This window comes from Calonectris borealis, chromosome 1 (assembly GCF_964195595.1).
Source record: "Calonectris borealis chromosome 1, bCalBor7.hap1.2, whole genome shotgun sequence".
Taxonomy (NCBI): domain Eukaryota; kingdom Metazoa; phylum Chordata; class Aves; order Procellariiformes; family Procellariidae; genus Calonectris; species Calonectris borealis.
The window spans coordinates 148,592,790-148,616,330 of record NC_134312.1 but is presented as its reverse complement, the minus strand read 5'-3'; the positions used below and the strand labels follow the sequence as shown (position 1 = coordinate 148,616,330).

Genomic DNA, 23,541 nt, shown 5'->3' with positions numbered 1-23,541 from the left:
AGATCCCTTATCTTCTTTCGAAATACAAATACAGAGAGAGGGAAAAAGCAGCCCCAAAACATCTTGCACTATCAGTTACCTACTTTGTACCTGGGCAAATCCAGTACTGTGCTTTTCTCCATTGTTTCCTATTGCTCTCAGGAAATATACAGTATACATAATGCAGTATACATAAGCTTGAAAAACTTGTTATGCCTTTGGGTTGCAATTATGTATTCACTGTCTATTACCTTTCTCTTGCTGGTTGTTTTTTTAGTTGTTTACATCACGTAAGGCTACTTTTCTTTCTTTAAAAATACCCACAATTTAGCTTTTGTTAGTAGGATTCGCTGTCACTAACAAATCCCATTTTCTTCTTTGCCCTTGTAAGTCTATGAATATTTTGACCTCCGTGTTGCTGTTGTACGCCAAAGAGGAAGAAGCCTTTTGGCTGCTGGTTGCTGTGTGCGAGCGAATGCTGCCGGATTACTTCAATCACCGAGTGATAGGTGAGCTCGTGCCTCTCTTCTTGCTAACTGGGAAGGGGCAGCCGAATGGCATTGGGGTGAGTAAAACGCTCAGGGTCTTCTGAGGTCCAGACCCCACGGGTGAGGTGGTCTGTCGACTTGTGCGGTGTGCTGGGACAGCAGCAGTGGCTGCTCAGGTTCCAGCTAGGGTTGGTTTCAGTTTGAAGGTTTTGAACTGCAAGAACTATAAATATAAGCTCGGCTTTTACTTTTTTTTTTCCTTTTTTTTTCTTGTTGATCAGAAGGCTGTGGTGCTTTTGCCTGTTAGGTAAAAACAGAAGAGCTTGCGTGTCTTGGTTAGGAGTGTTGAGTGTTAGAGACTTGAGCTGTTTAAAATGGACCTAGGAAAGATCTGCGAGGGTAGCTATTTCTGATCCGACCTGTCTGCATGGCCTGGCTGCTGGAGTAATACAGGCTTGCATCTAAACTGGCCCTTTGTAATGAGGGCTGATACAAAACCCTCTGAACGGGAGATGCTGAATAAGAAATAAGCCCAGTCCCTCTGCAGTGTGTGCCTTGTACTGCATGTGCTATGTCTCCTGTTCTTTGCAATGCAGCTATTTTTAAGACTGTTGTGCAAATGTCTGCCTACTGCACAGAAAGAGAGGGGCTGAGCAGCTTGACGCAGTAATTGCAGGTATGCATACAAGAAAAAGTACTTGTTCTTTGCAGTCCTCATACAGAAATGTTTGATAGCTTTTCCCTCTTTAATGCTAACCTTACTCTTTAGTTACAGTGTCTGCTGTTACACCATCACCGTAGCAAAGGGAGGGATGGGGGTCAATTGTGAGGAGGTGGGGATAGGAGGAAATCCCTGGCAGTAGTGGTTCTGGGAGCTTGAAATGGTGCGGGCAATTGTGTACTGCCTGGGGAGCAGGAGGAGATGTCTGAGAAGATTTCTGATCTTTTGCTTGGAGGATGGGATTGTCATACCTCCCTCCTGACACTGTGCCGCTGCAGTACTGTCTTGTCACTGAACTGGCAGGTAAGGTAAATTAAAGCAGAGTTATTCCAAAGTTAGCTGGATGCTTGGGATGTTTTGTGGTGCTTTGAATGCCATTGGTATTTTCAACTAGTGGGTTGGGCACTGTAAGAAGTTTGGTTCTTGTCTCCAAAAGTGACTTTAAACTGCCATCTCAATGACTTACTCCCATGTTTGCCTGTCTCCTTCCTTGATTAAAAAAGAAACACAGCTTTATCTATCCTTGTGCATTTCTAGATATCATCAGCCTAGGGACTGCCTTGAGTTACTGATGATTTTGGTGCTTGCTGGGTTATTGCCCATAAGTAGCATGTTCTTCACACCCAAACAAACCTCGGTGGTCCCACGTGGCTGGCCATATCGCTGCCCTGAGTTGTACTTAATTTTGGGTTTCTATCTTGCCTGTCACTCGCCATGGCCTCAGCCTACACTGCTTGAGTGCTGATAGTCTTGGTTGTCCTGTCTCTCTGTTTTCCTGTCCTCTGTACCCAAAGGAAAGGGCGAGTAGTACCATGACTATAGAAGAGGTACTGCTATGGCTCACCACAGTGCAAAGAGCCAGGGGCTTCAGCTCAGAAGTTCCCCTGCTCCCCTTAATCGAACGGCAGCAATGTAGTTTTGCAGCATGATTGCTTCACTGAGCAGTTACTTCTGCAGCTTTGATTTACCCTAGACCGTAGCGTGGCCAAATCGGTGCTACTGATCTTCTCCACCCTGCTCCTCCTCTGGTTCCTGTTGCTTGAGTTAGTGTTCTTGGCTTCACATTCCAGTTGACCTTCTTTTTTGATTTGCAACCAGCTCTTGTCTAAACTTTGTATTGTTTCTTCCTGCATAACACTTCCGAGACCCAACTCTTCCTCTTTGTCCGCACTGCCAACACTGCTGTCCAAATTTTGATCTCTCTACAACTTTGGTGATCTCTGACCTTGGTACCCGTCACTATGCTTTTCCTCTTCAGTGTCAGCCAGTAATCTCTACAATTAAAACAGCTACTGAATTAATGACCTTGGTAATAACAGGCCTTCTTAGCTCCGTCTTCTCTTGGGCCTTTTCTTTATGACATCAAAATCTTTTATTTATTTATTTATTTATAATTTCTGCTTTCAAAACTTAGGCGATTCAGTCCTACTCAACCTTTTTATTTTTATCACATGACCATCTCCCTCCTTCAGCCTTGCCAGCAATGACCGCTCTGTCTTTTAACAAGCCTTTTCATCGTTTCACTGCTTGCAAATGGGAAAAGCCTGCAGGCAGGGCTGGCCCCCATTATTTCCTACTTCAGGAACTCCCTCTGTTCGTCTCCCTTCTGCGCTGCATAGAGAAAATTATAAGCAGGTAGCTGGCAGATAGAAACAAGTTGTACTTGGGTCAAGAGTGGTGGCAAGGGTCACGCAAATCCTATCCTCAGGTTAGCGTGACTTTTCCATCCTCTCCATAAAACAGCAGGCCATCTCACCCCACTTCATTGGTTAGACTGTCATCATCTTGCTATTATAATTCTTGAAACAGTGAAAACCTCACTTTATTTCTCTGATTTGCCCTCTCAGTCTTGGAGATGTCATTTAGTTTGCATCTTGGGTCATCATTTTCTAAATGGATACTCTGGTATTCTCCTACCTCATTATGGTTTCATGCTATAATAAATTAGGGATTCAGTTGCTCAGGTATTGTGGTTTCTGGGAGCCTAATGAAAACGTGGGCATAGAAGTAACTTTGAATACACCTGCTTGACTTTTGTCTATGCTGTCAACACTTAATTATATGATCTTCTGCAAAAGATCTGGGTAGCATTGCACATTTCTTTTAAACCTCTGCTTTTGCCAATCTCTCCCATGCTGCCTATGAGCCTGGAATGATCTTTTTATATGTGTCTGCCTATCTGTCTCTGGCTTCCTTCAAATACCCGTAAAACCGGCTCTGTTTTTTTTTGGTCTATGTTAACTATGGCTATTAAATTGTTTGTATTAAGCTTGTTAAAAAACCAAACAAAAACCTGCTCTCTGTTGAGTAACCCCAGTCCGTTTTCTCCTCTGTTTTCTTCACCCTTCTTATTTATGATCATCTGACGTGAAAAGGCTCTCTCTTCAAAGCAAAGCACCATGCTTGATGTGTTCTCAAAAGCTCTTTGCATGTCCCTGGGCACTTATTTTTGATTTGTGGTGTTGTAATGTTTGTTCAGCCACCAGCAGAAGCTCTTTGTGGCTTGATGTGAGAAGTTCTAAAGACAGAGAAATGTCATATCTGTTTTTTTATGATTTGGATGCAAAGCCAAAAGATGCTGGCTCTCTGCCACAAATTGTCCAGGTTATGTTCTGCTTTTGGCCAACAGAAGTTTTAAGTGCTAAGGGTATAGATGTCTCCGGAATTTCATAGCAATTAAAGTTGTCTCCTAATATTAGCAGAATATCGACTATGAGAAAGAAATGAAATAACTTGAAAAGCAAAATAATTGAAAAGCTAACTGCATTTTCTATTCAGGCACATTTTTAACTTCTAGCATCTTCGGTTAAAGCTCCTGATGTGGCAGAACTGGTTTGTAAACAGAGGCCACTTCAATGATATGAAACTATATTGATTCTACAATAGCTGCTGACAAAGCAGGGCTAAGGTAGTAGCTAAAACAGAAGGAACGGAGCCCAAATCTGCTCCTTTTGGAAAGACTGGTCGGGACAGTTAGGAAAGCTTATATCTGGGCATTGCAGAAATCTTTTGTTCTTAAAATATACATATATGTATATATGCATGCAAGTATATATTTATATCTGTGCATATATTTATGTGTAAATATTTTTCTTCCTGCTTACTGTGTGTAGCCATATCTGGATTTCCATCTTATATTTTCTCACTTAGAATGAAAGCTCTACTGCCCGCTTGCTTGAGTGTGTACACTGGAGAGGAATTGTGTACTGTCTTATTTTCATTGCATAGATCCCAAGTCGAACAGTAAAATGCTTTAAGATTGCTTTCGCTAGCACTTAATTGTTATGTGCTCTTTTAGCCAAAAACAACAGCTGCTGCCATTACTATTTCATTGCACCCTGAAGGCCCGTAGCAGAATCAACACGGTCTTTTTGCAGAAAGTTGTGCAGTAAGGATTACGGACATGAGGGTTAGAGCTGAGATCACAGCAGGAAGATAATGGGATTTTTCATTGTAGGGGTGTGCGTATCTTGTCAGTTTAAATTTTAAGAAAGTCTTGCAGTTGATAGTTGACAGCGATCATTAGCTTTAAAGAATATTTTTTCCTATGTCAGTCCTGGCTAATACTGTTTCTTTATGACTTGCAGGTGCTCAAGTAGACCAGTCGGTGTTCGAGGAGCTTATAAAAGAGCAACTTCCAGAGCTGGCTGAACATATGAAGGATCTGACAACCTTAGCTTCCATCTCTCTTTCGTGGTTCCTTACCCTTTTCCTTAGCATCATGCCCCTGGAAAGTGCTGTGAATGTTGTGGACTGCTTCTTCTATGACGGGATCAAAGCCATTTTCCAGCTGGGCTTGGCCATACTGGAAGCCAACGCCGTGGATCTGTGTAACAGCAAGGACGACGGGCAGGCCCTGATGATCCTGAGCAGGTATGGCCACGCAGGAGTGCTCCTTCCATCGCGGGCCGTTCTGCTGTAAAACAAAGGCATTTGGGTGCCGTTGTGGTATCGACAGCGCTCTGTAGGCACTGGCGGGACCCTCCGTGTTACCTTGCTGCTGCTGCTTTCGCAGTGCCTGCCTTAAACAATGGGCTTTGTACGTGGGACAAGTAGATGTCCTGTGAAATTTCCTGGCAGTGCCGAGACTTGCATCGACTGCGTCAACATGCAATATTTACTGCTGCTCTTCGTGCCTTCCCTAGAGTGACGGGCTTCCTGCTCCAGACTTCAAGGAGACAGAAGCTTTCTTCCTTGGGCAGCATTTAGTCATTTGGCTGGCTTGCCGTTCCTCGGATGAGTAATCGTGAAGGCATTTTTAAAAAGCGTAGCAGCCCAAAAACCAATTTATTTCTCAGTCTGAGCCATAAGACTTGTTTGCTTATTTATATTGAGAGGACCACAGTGCAGAGTAATATCTGTGTTGCTTATATTTCTTCCCTTCAGGTTTTTAGAGCATGTCAAAAATGAGGAAAGCCCTCTGCCACCTATTGGTAATCACCACGCGTTCTTCAGCGACGACCAGGAAGCCTCTCCAGTGACTGAAATAGCTAACTTAATTCATGACTCCTACGAGGTAAAATACAGCTCCGTGTCTACTGATCAGTTAAGTTACAATTTTTAAAAAGAAAAAGGTTAAATTTAACATGGATGTTTTGAAAGTTAATACATATCTTTACAGATTCCTTGAGTAAGTGCTCAAATGCACAATGCTAGGTGTAGTATAAATACCTATGCTGACAGATCTGTTAGAGACTGGGTATGCTTTTTCTTCAAGGACTCACAATACTTCAAAAGTCGTGTTTCCAGTAAATAAGAAATACAAATGTCATAAAATACTATAAAAATAATAAACTTCTGCTCCTCCCTTGTAGAAATTTGGAGACCACTCTGTGGCGCAGATAGAGCACATGCGCTACAAACACCGAATCCGTGTCCTGCAAAGCCACGAAGACACAACAAAGCAAAATGTGGTGAGTAGGGTATTGTTTCGACTGAGGCAGCTTAACATCTCCTGTCTGGAGGCAGACGGCTTTCGTTTTTTAAAAGGCACCGCCAGATCTTCAAAAAAAGAAGAATCATTACTGACTCTGGAAAAAGCTCTTTCCTGGGATGCTGATGGGTTTGGTTTTTCTATTGCGGCCACGTGCATTATTTTCTAGGGTGGCTTTAACGTTAAGAACAACTGCAGGACTGTCCAGCCCAGTGCCTTGCCTCTGGCCGTGGCCCTAGGCAGATGCCCGGGGAAGAGCGTAAGAAGAGAGCGAGCGCGATGCGATGCTTCCCTGGCCTCCTGTGACCCGTAGCTTAGGGACTTCCTGTCTTTGTTTCTAATAGCCCTTGAGGGATTTCTCTTTTCACGGATCTGTCCAACCACTGAACCTAAAGAAGGGGGAAAAATTGCAAAGACTTTTCAATACTGCGATTTTCAGCTGTACCATGTAAATACAGTCCCTGCGGGGCTTGTGGGCCTGCCCGTGTCAGTGATGATGGGAGAAAAGATTGTCACTAACATGATTTTCTTTCTTTTTAAGCTCCGAGTTGTCATCCCAGATGTTTCGATTCTTCCTGAAGATCTAGAGGAATTGTACGACTTGTTCAAGGTTGGTCTCCCTGAAAAGTAGGGGATGCACCTATTTGAGGCTTCTGGGCGTAGCTTGAGCTGTCGCTGTGCAGTGCCGCCTCAGACCTCCTGTCCTGTGCCTGGGTGGTACTATTCGGATGGGATCTTGTCATTTTGTCCTTTCTGTGGTTGCCCAGTTGTTAAAGAGGAATAGTAATGTACTGATCCTTCAAAGGAGAATTGCTTCAGAGTTTCCTTTCTAACTTGCTGCTTGGAAATGGTCCACGAGAAATTAGGTTCTGGTAACTTTCATATGCAGAGTAAATTAAATAATACATAGCTCTGCTCACTGGGAGCTCTGCAGTACTTTTAAGTCCTGGTCTCTTAATGCTCTTTAAAGGCAGACTCTGTTCTCCATGGGGGAAAAAATCACCACAAACTTGTGTCCTTGCTATTTGTTCCCAATTTCCTAATAGTTTTCATTTTGTTTTTTAGAACTAAAAGCAGTTTCAACTTCAGTTCCTTTCTGTCAAGCTGATGTTTGAAAGAACTATTATAAGTTAAGGAGACAGGGATATCTAAGCTTATACAACTATACTTGATTTAGAGGTCCAAGCATGTAATTATCGCCCTTAAGGGACCATTTCTTTTGTGTATTGTTCATAGCCATAAATACTAGGTACTGAGAATATGACTGTGCTATGTTCTTAATGTTGCGTAGCTTTGTGGCTAAGAGCAGCTGTATCCTCCCTCCATTAGTGGTTGTAAGACGATGCTGCTGGGGCTTGCTCTGCAGCGCTGCCCTCCTGCTCCTTGCTGCTCTCTTTTTGAGCCTTGACTGGCTTGCACTCCTCCCCTTTCCTCATTTCGTTTCTTGGTGGTGTTTCCTTTTTCGTTAACTTCCTTGCTCCCCCGGGACAGCTCGTTTTGTTACGACTCTTTGTTTTGCATCAGCCTGTCCCTAAGGGAAGACTAATAGGTACAGATTCCAAATGGAGAGGTCTGAGAGAGAATAAATGAGCAGGTCAAGCATATATAACGCTTACCCTGAATTTTCTCCGACTCTGTCACTTTGGCTGGTTAGAGACATCCCGGGCCAGATGTGGCTAAGAGAATTTCAGTAGCCTGCAGTGAATTTCTTCTAAGGATCTGCCCAGTCTCCCTTCAAATTTATTAATTATCCATCGGAAATCATGAGAGTGCTTGGCTGCTCTAATTAAAGATTCATACTTCGCTTTTTCTCACAGGAATGGTCTTGGTATCGTTATAACACCTCGCGCAAAAAGAATTTTGAGCATTTCCAGCATACTTTGATGTGAATGCCTTTTTCTGCCGGTTGCACTCTCTCTGATACCACACACTGCAACCCCCCCTTTCCCGCCTCTGATTTCTCCTAGAAGGAACATTTAATAAGGTGTTACTGGGACACGACGAGTCCGGTCGTCGAGCGGCACGACCCCAGCAGACCGTACGCCGAGCAGTACCGCATCGATGCGCAGCAGTTCGCTAACCTGTACAGGCTGGTCTCCCCCTGGACCTGCGGGGAGCACACCGACGTCCTCGCCCAAAGGACCTTCCGGCTCCTGGATGAGAACATGGACCGGCTGATTGAATTCAAGGGGCTGGCCAGCTGCTTAGGTATCGCCTCCCCTGAGGGGTGGAAGGTGGGCAGAGGAGGGGGGAGGCATGTGGGTGAGACACAGATGTTAAAATGCCATGCAGCTGGCAGGGGAGGATGCGGACAGATGGTTTTCTTGGGCTTGTAATTAGCCTGACCAGTGACCTTTACTAATTCTTTGTGTTCAAATCACCTGAAGTCAATTAGATTTAAAAGACAGCCCAAGGACATGATCCAATATTGTATTAAAATATTTGATTTCTCGGACAATAGTGATTTTATTGAAAATATTTTATGAATTAAAATTATACTGGGGTCTGTGCGGAAGGCTAGGAAATCCTCTCTACCAGATTGTTGCTCTCAGTATGCCTTTGAAATCTCAGTATATCTCTTTGTAACTGCTTCTTGAAGACTTAATCTTAACACAACTGACTGCTGCATACCTTATATGTTGACAATAAGCAGAACAAAAAACAATCTGGCCAGCAGGGACCAAGAGCTGTGCTGGGTTGGTCTTGAGGCCACCAGCTGTTCTAATGAGATGAGGCTGCCTGTCCCAAAATCTGTGAAGAAGAGTGAGCCACATTTCAACTGTTGCCTGACCCCACGTGAAACAAATGAATCAACGTTCAAAGCTTCATTAAAAATCAGTATTCTCGCCACTTAAGCTTTCTGGATTTTTTTTATGTGAACCAAGCCAACCTGTATTATATTGTTATATGATTTTGAGTCTTAGAGGGATACAACTTTAAAAATTAAAAAGTTTTTCACTGTATTTCAGTGCATTTGGAAGTTTAGAATCTCATTTCTACTGGTCATTGAAAACATGAATTGTATTACATGTGAAGTAGTTACCTCTTCTGGGCTTATGCTACAGAACAGCAGTAAGAGCTGAAGGGCAGAAATATTAAGAACGTGATGGCCCCGAAGGGAGTTTTCTGTCTCTCTCCTCTCACAGTCCTGTTAATCTGTGGCAGCAAACAGCCTTTGCTAGATTGCCTGCCATTCTCCTTCATATTTTTAAATGATGCTGAAGCTCCAGAGGGCTAGGTACTCCCACTCTATTTGACAAGAACAAAGACCAAACCAGACGGCTCTCACCTGCTGTTCCTCATTGACAGGCACTACTTGAAATATTTCACTGTAATATACTGGCCATATGTTTTCATGTATTGTCCAATGCAAACAATTATCTTTTGTGCACAGAGAATGCCTGATTTATTTTAAACTGTGGAAGTAAATGCTCTGGTCCACTTCCTTCTTGTTCTTTTTTTTTTTTTCTTGCAGATGTTATGTATAATGGAGAAATGAATGAAAAGATAAAGTTACTATATAAGCTGCATATCCCACCTGGTAAGAAATTTGAAAGGGAGTGAATACCTCAGTTTGCTTCAAAACTCTTGCTTAAAGCTTTTGGGAAAAGGCTGCTTAATGAAGAATCCTATCTTGCTTCCTTCAGCTGGGAGCTTATAGGATTTGCATTTGTAGTTATGCTCACTGCATTTTGAAATTTACTCCAGTCAAAACCTTTTTGGGTGAAATTTATAGATACACAATGTCAAGGCTCACATCTGCTGCATTCAGAGATCTTTTGCAGCCAATTATATGGTTACTTCTAGACAAAATATTGAACTTGAATAACATTTCTGGATGGCTGGTACTCCATGCACAGTAGAAATCTCCTCATCACATCTTGATCCAGTTCTGATTAGGTGACAAAATTCTGTGGTAGTTTCTCTCTGCAAAGTTTTTAATTAAATGTGCCATTCTTGGCAGACTTCCAACTGTTTCACTGCAGCACCAGTCTTACTTACATTAACATAATTTTACAGTGTGACTTTAATGAAGTACTGTTTAAAAACATCTTTGCCCAATTATTTTGCTTTCTTCAAATATGTAAATTTTAAAAGCATAAATAACCATTATGTAGCATTGGAAGGATTCATCATTACATTTTTCACTTTTTTTGGCTAGCTCTCACAGAAAATGAGCGAGACAGCCAGTCACCATTAAAGAATCCTTTGCTGTCAACTTCAAGACCACTAGTCATTGGAAAAGCAAATGGTATGTCCGAAATGGTTCTCTAATGCGTGTGCATATGAGATAACCGACTCCATTATCTCTGCTCTCTGGGTTTTATTTGAAATGTCAATTTACTCCAGCGACTTGAAAACTAATTCTCCTTTTTGTATCTGCTCCAAAAAAGGTGACGCGGTAGATTACCAAAAGCAGTTGAAGCAGATGCTGAAGGATTTAGCCAAAGAAAAGGATACCAAAACTGAAAAAGAATTGCCAAAAATGAGCCAGGTATGTATACTAGGGGCTATAGTCTGTTTCTAAAGTGGAGAGTACTCAAAAATGAAATGACTAAATACAACAGTTTAGCTCTTTCTGAGCTTAGATTCAGTCCTTCAGATATCAAGGATTGGGCTATCTGATCCAGGCATCATGTTTAAAAACCCTCAACCACCTTTCTAGCAGCTCCCTGGCCTCAGACTGCCTGGTGAATAGAAAGAATTCCAGACTTACCCTCATCTGCAGCATAACAGGGTGGAAAACAGGCTCATTCAGGCTGGAAAAAGTCCTCCTGCCAAGCCCAGAGCATTTCTGAGAATGCATATTGCTGTTCTGTCTTCCCTGACCTCCTCTCCACCAAACTGGTGTCTTCCTTCTTAGTCCATCACCAACTGGGACTTGACCAAATAATGACTAGAACTGCATTAAGACAGCTGAAGGCTCTCATCATCTTAACATCTCCTCCCTAATGCCAGTAGAGCTTTGTGTATGTTGCTGGCATGAGGAAATCTACTGGAGAGAAAAGGGTCCTGTATTAGTAAAACAAATGTACGAACATGCAAAGAAAGATGGGACTACACCCAGAATCCCTTCTATGCTGGCGTTGCTAAATAAAGTTTTAAATTGTTGGGATATACCTAACCTTTCAGCTCAGCAGGGCCACATAATCTTTCATAAAGGTATCACTTGATGGAACTTCTGAGGTCCCTTCACCCTAAATTATCCATCCTGTGACTGTATGAAACTCGAGGGCTCACAAATTTCATAATAGGATACAGAAATGTCCTCTCATAACCTAATAATCATCTGTGATGGGTGAGTGAGGGAAGGAAGGAGAGAAAGAGGATGGGCAGGGGAGATGTCTGCATTTGATTATAAGAAGATGACTGGGGAAAGAGAGAGAGAAACGGCAGAAGGGAAGTTGCTTGCAAGCCTGTGGGTGGCTACTCTGGTTGCAGTTCGTTCTGTGTAACAGCCACCGGTTTCCCATCAGTAACAGATTGTATCTATCATCTCTTGCGTCCTATCTCACTTGCCCTTTGGTCATCTGAGAGGTCCTGATCTCCTTCATCAAGGCAGCAAAATACTTTTCTGCCCTGTTCCCTTTCTGATTTGCAGCACCAAGGTTTCCCATCATCAGTGGGGCTTGAAATCCCTTTGCTAACATCTTTTAAAATGCAGGCAGCAGTTACAAACGTTCAGGTCTGTACACAGCATTCTGCCTGCCTTTGCAGTACTGTGCCCTCGCCTGACTCCTACAGTTACCCATAGCGTGGCTGTTCAATAGTTTGATTTTGGTTTTTCATCCTTCACAGAGGGAATTCATTCAGTTCTGCAAAACCTTGTATAGCATGTTTCATGAAGATCCAGAGGAGAATGATTTGTATCAAGCCATTGCCACTGTGACCACACTGTTACTTCAGATTGGAGAAGTAGGACAAAGAAGCATCAGCCTGGGGAGCGGATCGGACGAGTTCACTGAGGATTTACAGCCCGAGGGCTCGCAGCCCGAGGCCTCTGCTTCAGACCAGGATGCTGTTTTTACTGACACTGTGAAGACCCCTCACAAAGACTCTCAACCTTCGCCTGTGACTGAAGGGGACTGGACTGTCTCTTTTGAACATATTTTAGCATCCCTCTTGACTGAACAGTCGTTAGTTAACTTCTTTGAAAAGCCCTTAGAACTGAAGCCAAAACTTGAGAATGCAAAGCTAAGTCAATATAGTCTCAAAACAAATGGAATGAGCTGCCAGTCACGGGGTGAACAGACAAAACTAAACACACAGTAGTAGCAGATCTGTCAAAAATGAAATGCACTGAAATTATGCCAAAGCACATAAAAGGCTTTCAGTTAGAGTGGACTTTTGATAAAAACAATTGTTGGTCTGTGGTTTTCAGTTTAAGAGCTTTAAAAGCTAAAGGGTGTGTAGGTTTGTTTTGTGCCATTGATTTATTAATTATGTTCTTGTTTTGAATGTAAAAGGAAACATCTGTCTACAGTGTGAAGACACTGAAGCCCTCTTCCGCACAGGGAGAGCAGAGGCTGGCTCCAGTTGTCCTTTTTTTATTTTTTTTTTTTTTTTAAAAAAACAGGGGAAAACACTTCTCAGCTACTGTCTGCAGTTTGTTTGGGTTGCCTTTTTTGCACTAATACTGAAAACTGTTTCAATGCTGGTAATTGAAACTATTTTAATATATTTGATCGTATTCCAATTTGTATGTCTTGCTGAAATGTTAAGTGTACATGGACTATGCTTCCGATGTTGGTCTGTGAAAACATGCACTTTTCAATAAACCCTTTTTGTACTAGACTTGCATTGACAGTATTTATTGATTTATGGAAGGTAAGTGCCTTTAGTCCCTACTTCATTACACAAATTCCGTGAGCCAGCACGCTCACAATTAATTCACTGGTCAGAACCCCATGGTTCAATTCAGTGTAGTGCACAGACTTGCTTGAGAGAAGTCTACTGGTTCTGCCTAGGAGACCAGCGGGGGACCAAATGCAGGGAGTTTACTTCATCCACCAAAGATTACGTATATGAAGAACTGATCTCACAGGAGTTGGTTTTTTGGGTGTTTTTTTAAATTTTTTTGGGGGGGGGAGGGTGGGGGTGGGGCAGTGCTTGTTTTGTTTTCTAAAACAAACTTAACTTAAAATACTTATGTAGTGAATCTTTATTCCCACAGGAACAAAACAAGAATGCTAGGACTTTGCCACCCACATAGGAACATTCGCATCCCTTCCTCATTCCATTCAGATCTAACAGAAGTCTACAGTATCTTTCATTAAGAAAATTACACCACTATGTACAAACCCAAAAAAAGCAAGATACTTTAAGAGTTTGTCACCTGTTCAACTCAACGCTTCACGGATGAGAGCTTGAAGAGACTGGACAATTAAAAAAACAACTTAGGAGTAAACTTTCTTTTTATCCTTTTATTGCAATGAAAATCAGTTTAATTTTCATCCACATTGACTGTCTGTAGACCTGCAAAACAAGAAATTTTATCACCACCTATTACTAGCACAATTTCCTTTATGTATATGCAATATACGTATATTCATAAATGCACCTACAGTTTCAAAACTGAGGTGAGCAAACTATATAGGCAAGTATTTTGCCAAATGTTAAAAACTTCATGTTAAATCAATTCTGCAAATAAGATACTTCCCAGATAACAAGCAGAAAAGGCTCAACCTGCTTGAGCTTTTGACATCAGAGGATGTACTTTACGTAGGAAAACGCAAACCTTAAACTACCTTAACAACTATGGCCACTGTTTTTTATTCTCTCAAAATTTACAGGATTATTTCACTGAATTCTGTATTTGCTTTTTAATGCTCATCAGGCAAGCTAGCAGCCCTGTTTCTACAGCAGAGCTAGTTTAAGCCAGCAGTTTGACCCCTTCAGCATGCTTTTCATCCGAATTTCGCATTGCAAAAGGAGCTGTCCCATTTTGCTACTTGTTCAGAAAAACATGGCACGGAGGAAGAGAGATGGCATGCAACCTTACCTTTGAATGTTGTGACTGGTACATAGGTAACCAGTGTGTATAGCTTGTTTGGTGAATCTTCATCCTCATTGCGCTTTCTGGACAAACGCACACGGATACGGTAAGGAACATTCCTAAAATAAAGACAACAGATTATTTTTCAATAAAATATGTACTGAAACCTGTTAATTCATAGAAAAGTTCTCTGCTCCATGGTTACTACCCACCCCCCCCAAATTCTAGAGCTTTGCCTATTTGTGCAAAGACATGATGAGTCAATGCTCTTCCTATCTCAGCATCATCATAAGAGCGAAATCCTGGACCTTAGAGATTGTACTGTTTGCCCTGGAGGAGCTTTTTGTTTTGTTTTTGTTAAAGTGAGCGGGAAAGATTTAACTGAGCCTTGAATAAGATGAATCCATAATCCAGTGGGAGCATAAAGTCAGAAGTGCATCATCAGTCCACTACTGATCCAGGAAATATATTATGAAGATGATCATGAAGCACAGCGTGAGTATGATCAGCAAGCAGCTGTTACCAACAAGCATTTCTTACTCGAATAGAAAATAGCGAGGAAAAAACCCAACAACAATCTGTTCTGAAAGCCTGAAGCCCCTGTCAACAGTCAGAGTACTGCCCAATCTGTATGCCAGAAGTCACGTGGAAATTCTAGTGAGCATTAGACCTGAACCAAGATCTTGTTTATGGGCATATAACTGATCAACATTTCTTCCTCACAAAGCCCATGGAACCACAACTAAATTGCTTAGATGATTTTGTTCTTAATAGGCGAGTCACAGCTTAGCATCCTCCCTAATACTGCCCAAAATACGCTGCTGAAGGAACGCACAAAATTATTTGTCCACACCGTTTTTGAAGGAACATCCCACCTCAAATGAACTCAGGATTTTGGGAAACTCTTGTTCAGAGTACTTTGTTCCACAGAACATGAGAAGGAACTTCCTCCTTGCTGTACGTTCTCAGAGCATACTTACTAAATCAGATGAATACAGTAATTAAGATTTGATTTACTCCCTTCTTGAAACAAATCAAAAGCATTTTTCACGCCTTAGATCACTGACTATCACACTAGCTGACGTGGTGATTTTAGCCTCTCCTGATCCTTCCAGAGGAAGATATTTTACTTTGCATACATTATCTATTCTAACTAGTGAAAACTGCAGTTAAACTCACACTGGAAAGACAGATGTCATGACTCCCTGCTCCACAGAACACACTTCTTCTAGTTAATATAAGGAAGTCTTGATTAGTAGCCTCATTACTAAGCTCTGAAGTTATGCTGTCACCTGGCTCAATTGCTCCTTCTTCATTGTGTATGAACTGGAATGGCTTAACAGGAAGGACAGAGAACCCCTGCCCAGAAGATCTGGTAACTTAGTTCCATCTTCCCACTCTGTTTTTGAAGGAAGGGTTGGCCTAAGCACACAACTCCAGGTAAAGGATTGTAAATATGTCATAGGCTAGACTCAGGAATCTAATTCCTAGAAGACGTGGTTTAAAACAAGGGTTCATGCATAGCCAGCGTATCACTCACAGTATTAATCCCTACCAGTTAACCTTTTGTTATGATTTAAGAGGTCCCACTCCTCACAGCAGACCCTTTGGACCATCTTCATGCATGCCAAATGAGCTGCCTCCCTAGCAGCGATTTAACAGAAGCTGTGATTTTTTGGCCCCCAAACTACTTGTACTTTCAAGACAAGATTAACGGCCCTATTTAAAACACACCTCATTATTTCTTTGTGTAGCATTTATCAACTCAGCATGCTTCGAAACCTAATCCTATTCAGACACTTTACACAAATCCCAGGTACTTAGCCTGGGACTGTAGGTAGCACTACAAAGCCATGTTCCTAAAAACTGTCTGCTATAATAGGTGTTGGGGTACTACAGTATTACAATAGCCCAATCCTGCCCTCCACCCCCAAACCTGCATTCCTTCTTTCCTTTGCTTTATTTTTATTAGAGGTAGAATGAAGTTCTTTCAATTCCAGAGTTTACTGAAGCCTTGCTACAAGTACACTTGAGGGAGCTGACCAGAACGCAGCGGTGACAGAAAGGTTAGCTTGGCATGCACATTGTAAGAAGGGAAGCATTTGCAAAGAAAATGCAAATACTGCAAGAAGGATACAAATTTTTCTACCCCTCCAAGTCCTGCACCTCCACATGCACAGTTAAAAGGTTCTTCCTCACCCAGTAAGGAAAGTTGCAGAAACTTACCTTATTCCTTTAGCCCAGACTGCTTTGTTCAATCTAGTGTCAATGCGAACATCAGGAGTACCCATTTCCTTCATCGCAAATTTACGGATTTCCTTGAGAGCACGCGGTGCTCGTTTCTTGAAGCCCCTAGGACAAACACAAGAGCAATTTCTTTAACTTCAGGAAACTGCCAGCATCGGACACTTGTTGCAGCACTCAACCACTGACGTTCTCTAAACATACAACTGAAAGAATTGTGTTCAACAGCAGTTCAATAGCTGCATCATAGGATGAACAGTCCTTTACTCTGGTAGGCAGCTGCTCAGCTTAATGTCTATGCCTAACAGAAACCACATACAGTTATGCCGAAGAATTTCTGTAAGATTTTGCAACTGCAAGATCTCCCAGATCTTAAGTCTTATTTATAACACATTGACATGAAAACTTCTTGCAGTATTACTGAAGAGATCAGAGCTTTCACAGATACTCTAAATGAAAGGCCTATGAAAACAGCAGTGCGACAATGGTAATACAAACTTGACAGAACTGTTCAGTATTGAAATAAACAGCAGAAGAACAAAACTGATGCTATTCTGAGTAACAGCTTCTGCTAAACGGTGTTTGATGGTTACTTTCTTCATGTCATCACGACTGGACCACCATCAGAACTGTTTTTTTACAAATATAGCTTGTCTCATGCCTATTATGGGCAGATTCTGCATGACTGGGCATTTACACTGAAAGTTACAGCTGCACCGCGAGTGCTTTGCTGTAGATATTATACCCACACTGTGACATGCGGCTATAGTGTCAGTAGGGTCTAACGTCCCACAGTGGGTTACGTTTAGTATTATTTGTACACTATTGTTGATATTAAGTGCTAGAAATCGGGGATGGGTGAGTGATTACAAGCAAGACAAGCATTAAACAAAAAGTATTTCCCCCCTAGTACTTCGTACCTAAAGAGAAAAGAGGATAACCCCAAAAGAAAAGAGGATAGCAGGATCGTCATCATTAAGAATAGACTGAATTGCCATGAACTATCAACAGGCAAGGCCAGAACATCTTATTGCCATTTAAAGGTACCACTGCCTTCCATCCTCACCCATAGTTTTGTAATAGTCCACTGTCTCATTTCCCTCCTACTCCAAGTTAACTTCCGCAATTTCACCAATTGTTTTGATTCAGATATAGTTTTGTTCCATGTGACTGCAGCCGCACGCATACAGAGAGAATCAAAGGGAGATCAGTTTCTCAACAAGTCCTCTCAAGCACTTCACTACTACATACTTGTATGAGGTTCGACATATTGTCAGGTAAAAAGTTACTCTCATCTACACACAACTAACATTGTTTAACATTTAACATTAAAATCATACCCCAATTTACACCTCACACAATTAGCGATAAGCACGGAACCAATCATTTGATTATAACAATATTTAATTTCTGAAACTTACTACAGTGGGCTAAATTTTAAACCGCGCTTGGGAAAGACTAACAACATGTGCACAGAGATAAAGAGCTCTAATTTCGTATTACGTCCAGGAACACTCACAAAAAAAATAAACAAGCTTGTTCCTGAAAGCCACCTGCAAGTATAAGTCTGTACAGGTACACAGCTGCTTCCTCAGGACACAGCTGTAGCACAAGGGACTCAAACATCATGCATTAGCATTGGTGCCGGTAAGGACTGTCGTTCTCTGCAGTTTAAAACCTACTGAACCCATTTCCAAACGCCACTTTACATACGGCCAATTTCACTGATAAAACCCAAGAACTTACACGCCATGGATCCGCTTGTGAATGTTGATGGTATATTCCCTAGTTACCACCTCATTGATGGCAGAGCGTCCCTTCTTCTTCTCGCCACCTTTCTTTGCAGGAGCCATTTGAGCAACGCTGAAAAGCATCCATGCACGCGTCAAAAGCAGACCCAACTTCCCTCAGACTTTTCCTGTCACCTTCCCTCCTCCCATCATCCCCAGCTCCTCACAAGGCACACAACTCCCACATTCAGAAACTTATTTAAGACCAATTCATCCCCGGGGTCGCACTAGTCGCAGATTTTCAGCGCCAACTTTTCAGCCTTACAGATGCTTTACTCCCATCTCCCTGACAAGAGCGTGAAACACATCTGAGGCTCTTCAGCCACTTCCCAAGACGACCGGGCGCTCCTGGCCAACCCCAAGCACCCTTAAAACCACCCCGTCCTGCTTCTGTATGTCCAAGCCCCCTCCTTCTTCAAGGCGACCCAGGAGGGCAGCTCGGCCCGTCCCGGAAAGGTGGTGACGGTGCCAGAGAGGCTCCTTCCAGGGACTGACGGTGGTCTACGGCTCCCTGCTCCCTCGCCAAGGCCCAGCACGGGCCGTAACCCACCCCCAAGTGCCCCGCAGGCCTCCCGGGGCCTGCGCCCTGCCCGGCTCAGCGCGGGCCTCGGGGAGCAGGGAGATAGGCCTCAGCCCCGCCGAACGCGGACCCGCCGAGAGGAACCACCCGGTGCCCCCCCGCGCCGGACCGCCCCCCGCGCCGGGCCAGGCCACGGATCCCCCCCGCCGCGGGGCCTGCCAGGCGGATGGAGGCGGATTCGGCAGGCCGGCCCCCCGAGCGGCCACTCACCCTGCCCGGGCACAGGCCGGAAAAGAGCGCGCAAAGGACTGTGGGAGCGAGGATCCTTTCCGGGATGCAGGTGGAGGCCGACTGCGCCGGCGCTTACCGGAGGCGCGCGCCGGGGGAGGGCGGGGCTCAGTCCGGCCGTGGGGCGCATGCGCGCGAGCCGCGGGCGGTGTGTCCGGTTTTGTGCGTTAGCGCGTTGTCCGTCTGTTGGTGGCGGGGAGCGGAGAGGGGGCGGACGGGCGGGGCCCTGCGGCCGCTTGCCCTGGGGGGGGCTGCTGGCCCTGGAGGGAGTGGCCCCCGCCTCTTCCGCCCCGACCGCCGGTCAGTCGTTGGGTCGCTTCTGGCGCAGCCTCGAGCCGAAGCCCTGAGGCAGGGCTCGCCAGCGGGGTGAGGGACTGGCCTTCCCTCGGGCAGCTGCCCACCTACCTACCTGCCTGCCCGCCCCCTATTTAGGAGTCTCTCTTGGTGCGGGGAGCTCGGCTCGGGGGTGGTTGTGCTTCTGGCAAGCGGACGGCCCTGGTCAGACCTGCGGCTCCCGTTCCTGAGGCAGAAACCGGGTATTCCAGCACGCGGCAGTGGTCTGCGGTTACCGCCCCGTCTGGCTGCCAGGCCAGAAAAATGACCCAGGCTGAGTGATCATCTTGGAGCAAGACGGATCTCGGCTATAATGAACTAGAACAGCCCTGCTCTGTGAAGAGGACTGGCGTTGCGTTGTGCGTGCAACAGGGAACAAGTGCAGTAATCCAAAACCAGAACGGGTGTACAGGGGAGAAATGAGACCGAGCATGAAAAACTAGGTATTGACGTAAATCTGTTCTTGCAAGTGCTCTGTATCTCGCCAAACAATATAATAAGCCAGTTTATCGGAAGGCAACCCCATGCTATTTACAGCTTCTCTCTGTTAACAACTTAGAGTACTGCTGGTTTTGGGAAGATGAGTGTTTGATCGGAGGCTGAGCTTGGTTTGGACATACCCACTGGCAATCAGGAGAGATGTGGGTGTATTATAACTATCCTTGAGAGTAAAACAAATTCTTAAAGTAATTTTCTCTTCCTGTTACTTCCATCATAGTAGCTGAGATCCATCAAGTGCTGCTTCCACAGGTATTTCATCTGAGGTGCTCACATTCCCTCATTACCTCTTTCCTACGTGAACTTTTTGGCCTACAAACAAACAAATTTCCCTTCCTGTTTCCCACAATAAGCCCTTACAGGAGTGGGTGGCATTTATGAAGTTAGTGTCTAACTTAGCTGACTGGCCTTTGCTAAGGTTTGTCTATAGTTAATGGAAAGAGAGAGGTTCCTTTAGACATCAAGTGAAAGCACTTAGAAAGATTTAGCTCTTTAATCTTCATCTGGTGGGGTCACTCTTGCTTCACTGAATGCAAGAATTTAAAGCGATGGGCAGGCTAACTCTGACTGGTACCTAAAGTTAGCAGTAAAAACACTTTCTTAGAGACCAGATCTGATCTCTAAACACTTTTTAGAGACCAGATACTTGATTCCCTCATCTTCCTTCAATGAAATAAAACAAAGGGATTGTATGGACTGAAATATGTATGCACCAATCAGTCCTACCAGCCAGTCTTGCTTTGGAAGCAGCAGGGCCATTTTGCCAGTGGGTTTTCTGCAGGAGATTTTTAGCTTTTTTAGAAGGTTTTTCAGAACTCGGGGCAGATGAACCTTTTTTATTTTTCTGAAAGTTTACTTTTAGCCTTTCCAGCTCCCAAACCAATTATCTCCATTGTTCCTCCATGGCATAGAAACCAGAGCTGAACATGTGGGCCCCTGTGACATGATCCTTGGTACTGAAGGGCAGGAAGGGCAGCATGGTTAGCACTCTCTTGAAGCTAATGCTGGCTCGGGCGGCTGCTAGCTGCCCTTTCAATCTTGCTGCGGTGAATGAAAACATTACTGTGCTCAGTTACCCACCTCGTTCTGTGTTGGAGGTTGCTGCTCCTGCAGCAGAGTCAGCAGAGGGAAAGCAGACCTATACCTTGGCTGCTCCATCTGTAGTCAATTTAAATTTAACGTGAAAAGGAGTCTGCACAAGGATGCCAAAGTGGGAACTAGACTGTCTACAGTGTGGGCATGGTAGCAATTCCAGCAGAGATGTATCGCAAAACTCAGGACAGCGATGTCTTAAAACACTGAAGCTGGACATGGGTCAAAGCCCTGGTATGTGCTGGGTCAAACCGTTATTTAAACCATCTGTTTTGTCCTAATCTAAAACTGGTTGGCTGGAAGTACAGAGCTGCCTGAGTTCTTTAAAGTTTTAAAGGAGCTTAAAACAAGCTGTCTTGGCTAGCAGCTAATATAACTTCCTATCATTCTTGTCTATGCCATAACAAAGATCCCATAGGGTAATACTTGTTTTGGCTAACCAGGTGCCAAACACCCAAACACCTTGCCAGGCTACGGCTAATATTAACAATCTGAAGTGAATGACATAGTCATTTGAACAGCCACAGGAAAATGTGTGCAAGTCCTGCAATAAAGCCTTTTGGCTATTTTATTTTATTCTACAAATAAAGACAACTGTCCATCATTAAAAGGAAAAAAATAATAGTTTGAGTTGTATATAGCATGAAACAGTAGTTCACTTCACAAAAACATTTCTAATTCATTAGTTTATTACAAAATATCCACTCACAAAAAAGCACAAGCACAATCTTTATACTTGTGAAATGAGTTGATATTTCATATACAAAATAATTTCCACATAATTCCATATAATTTTATTTTATATAGAAATAGGTCATTATTACAACAGCTGTACAATACACTACTTTTTATTTAATAATTACATAAAATCTTTCTTAGAAACATATCAACAGAAAACATACAAAAAAAGCGAAAAGTGCATTTCTTTTTTTCCCCCCAAAGGAAAATTCAATCCTAAATGTTATAATGAAAGAGATATGTAATAGTCTGCAGCATCCCGAGTCAGTGGGCCAAAACACAGTGCATATTTCTCAGAGACTTGCAGTGGGTGAGTTATTTAGTTTGAAGAAGGATCCGTGTTGTACTATTGGAGAGTTGCATGATTGTGCTTACAATTTGAGTTCTCCTTTGCAATCACTATTCATACAGAAAACAGTCCAGTGTGGGTTGTGGGGTTTTTTTGTTTGTTTGTTTTTTAGTAATGAAGAACAGTTAGGGTAAGCTGCATAATACTTTTCAGATTCTAAATCAAGGGTTATGAGCTGTAGACCATCTTCACCAATGACTGGGCTTTCTCCTCCATTGGATGTCCTAATTTGGCCACAAGAATAAGGAAACAAACTTCTCTTTACAGAAAGTGCCTAGGTTTTGTCCTCTGTGCAGTTGTGCAAAATAATAACAATAATCATAATAAAAATAATCTCTTGTTCTCTCCTCAATAGACCTTTGACGCAGTGCTTTTCATACACAAAAGAAGAACTAAAACAGTGAAGGCCAAGTACCTCACGAGTCTGTCGACAGTCTTTTGGAATTGCCAGATAGCTTTCAGAGTGACACGCCAAGATTGAACGCCTCCTCCTGTGCACCCATTGATGATGGAGGCTGCACAGGATAGCATTCCTTTTTATTTTGCTCTGTCAGTACATACTGTGCTCACGAGACAGCGCAAACTGAATCCAGCATGCCGTAAATGCACTGTCTGTGGCAGTCTGCACTTTGTGGCGTACTTCTGTCATAGAGCTTTGAAAGAAATGCTTGTGCAAAAGCCAAAACAGTAAGTACAAAGTCATTCTCTTCTGCCCCATGTGCCCATTGGTTAAAGCTAATCGTGCATTGATTGTGCTGGTGGGACTCTATCGCAGTGGCTGTGGTAAATTTGATGATTCTGATAAGCTATTGCTTCTTCTTGATGTTAGTTGTTGCTGCTGCTGCTGCTGCTGCGTCTGATGATACCCCATATTTCCTTGCTGTGGTGAGTAAGATGGCAGGAGCAAAGAATCGGGTTGCTCATTGTGCAAAGAACTTGGTGTTTGCACCTACAGATAAAATAAAATTCATCGTGGTGTTCGATTCTTTCATGTGTTAAAGCTCTCCGTCCTCAATGTACAGGGTGCTTAAAAATACTACTAGTTTACTGGTTTTTATTTCTGGGGCTGTTTGGCATGGGGTTAGCTTACCTAATGCTAGAAGGAATGGACATAAATCGCAACAAAGAACATTACAATTAGGCATTGAGAAAGGTTTTCTAATAGCAATGCACTGCCTAGGATTTGCAGGTTATCCTTAAAAGCCTGTTTAGGAACAGGGTGGCCGAATGTGTCAGAAATGACACAGATGGATGTTAGAAATGAAACAGGGGATCCTAGTGTACCTCATGCTGGACCTTCTAGCCCTTCCTTTTTGTGAGTTTACAGCAGGGTGTGACCTTGCAGTGGTGAAGTCAATGTGAATTTTGCACATGCTTTTATTGGGTATGGTATCTGCCATAGTTTTTTCATTAATTCTCAGCTATGATAAGGATTTAATTTCAATAACAAGAGTTCAATCATTTGAGGTTGATGATACTCTTTCAATGATGCCAGTGGATATGTGATCAGGTTTTATAGACTCAGTTCAGCTCCTTTTGAGTTAATACAGAGACACCTCATTTCCCCCTTTC

The 23,541-nt window shown here is 43.2% G+C and overlaps 3 protein-coding genes across 3 annotated transcripts in view; 1 reads left to right on the top strand and 2 right to left on the bottom strand.

The window, feature by feature from the left end:
• TBC1D8 (TBC1 domain family member 8) overlaps nt 1–12,916 on the top strand; it is a 50,327-nt gene extending 37,411 nt beyond the window's left edge. The window contains exons 11-20 of the mRNA XM_075135873.1: nt 371–488; nt 4,776–5,061; nt 5,575–5,704; nt 6,003–6,101; nt 6,663–6,731; nt 8,089–8,329; nt 9,597–9,662; nt 10,284–10,373; nt 10,516–10,616; nt 11,921–12,916. Of these exons, the coding sequence (XP_074991974.1) occupies nt 371–488; nt 4,776–5,061; nt 5,575–5,704; nt 6,003–6,101; nt 6,663–6,731; nt 8,089–8,329; nt 9,597–9,662; nt 10,284–10,373; nt 10,516–10,616; nt 11,921–12,394 (1,674 nt within the window). The 3' untranslated portion in view covers nt 12,395–12,916. The remainder of the gene's footprint in view (nt 1–370; nt 489–4,775; nt 5,062–5,574; nt 5,705–6,002; nt 6,102–6,662; nt 6,732–8,088; nt 8,330–9,596; nt 9,663–10,283; nt 10,374–10,515; nt 10,617–11,920) is intronic.
• A 609-nt stretch (nt 12,917–13,525) lies between these two features.
• RPL31 (ribosomal protein L31) lies at nt 13,526–19,057 on the bottom strand. Its single transcript, XM_075135862.1, has 5 exons — nt 18,942–19,057; nt 18,108–18,224; nt 16,344–16,469; nt 14,124–14,236; nt 13,526–13,597 (listed from the first exon to the last, which is right to left on the bottom strand). The coding sequence occupies exons 2-5, from the start codon at nt 18,212–18,214 to the stop codon at nt 13,566–13,568; spliced, it is 378 nt and encodes a 125-aa protein (XP_074991963.1). The 5' UTR covers nt 18,215–18,224; nt 18,942–19,057; the 3' UTR covers nt 13,526–13,565.
• A 2,499-nt stretch (nt 19,058–21,556) lies between these two features.
• Nucleotides 21,557–23,541, bottom strand: part of NPAS2 (neuronal PAS domain protein 2) — a 54,088-nt gene continuing 52,103 nt past the window's right edge. The window contains exon 20 of the mRNA XM_075135851.1: nt 21,557–22,918. Coding sequence (XP_074991952.1) covers nt 22,736–22,918 — 183 coding nt within the window. The 3' untranslated portion in view covers nt 21,557–22,735. The remainder of the gene's footprint in view (nt 22,919–23,541) is intronic.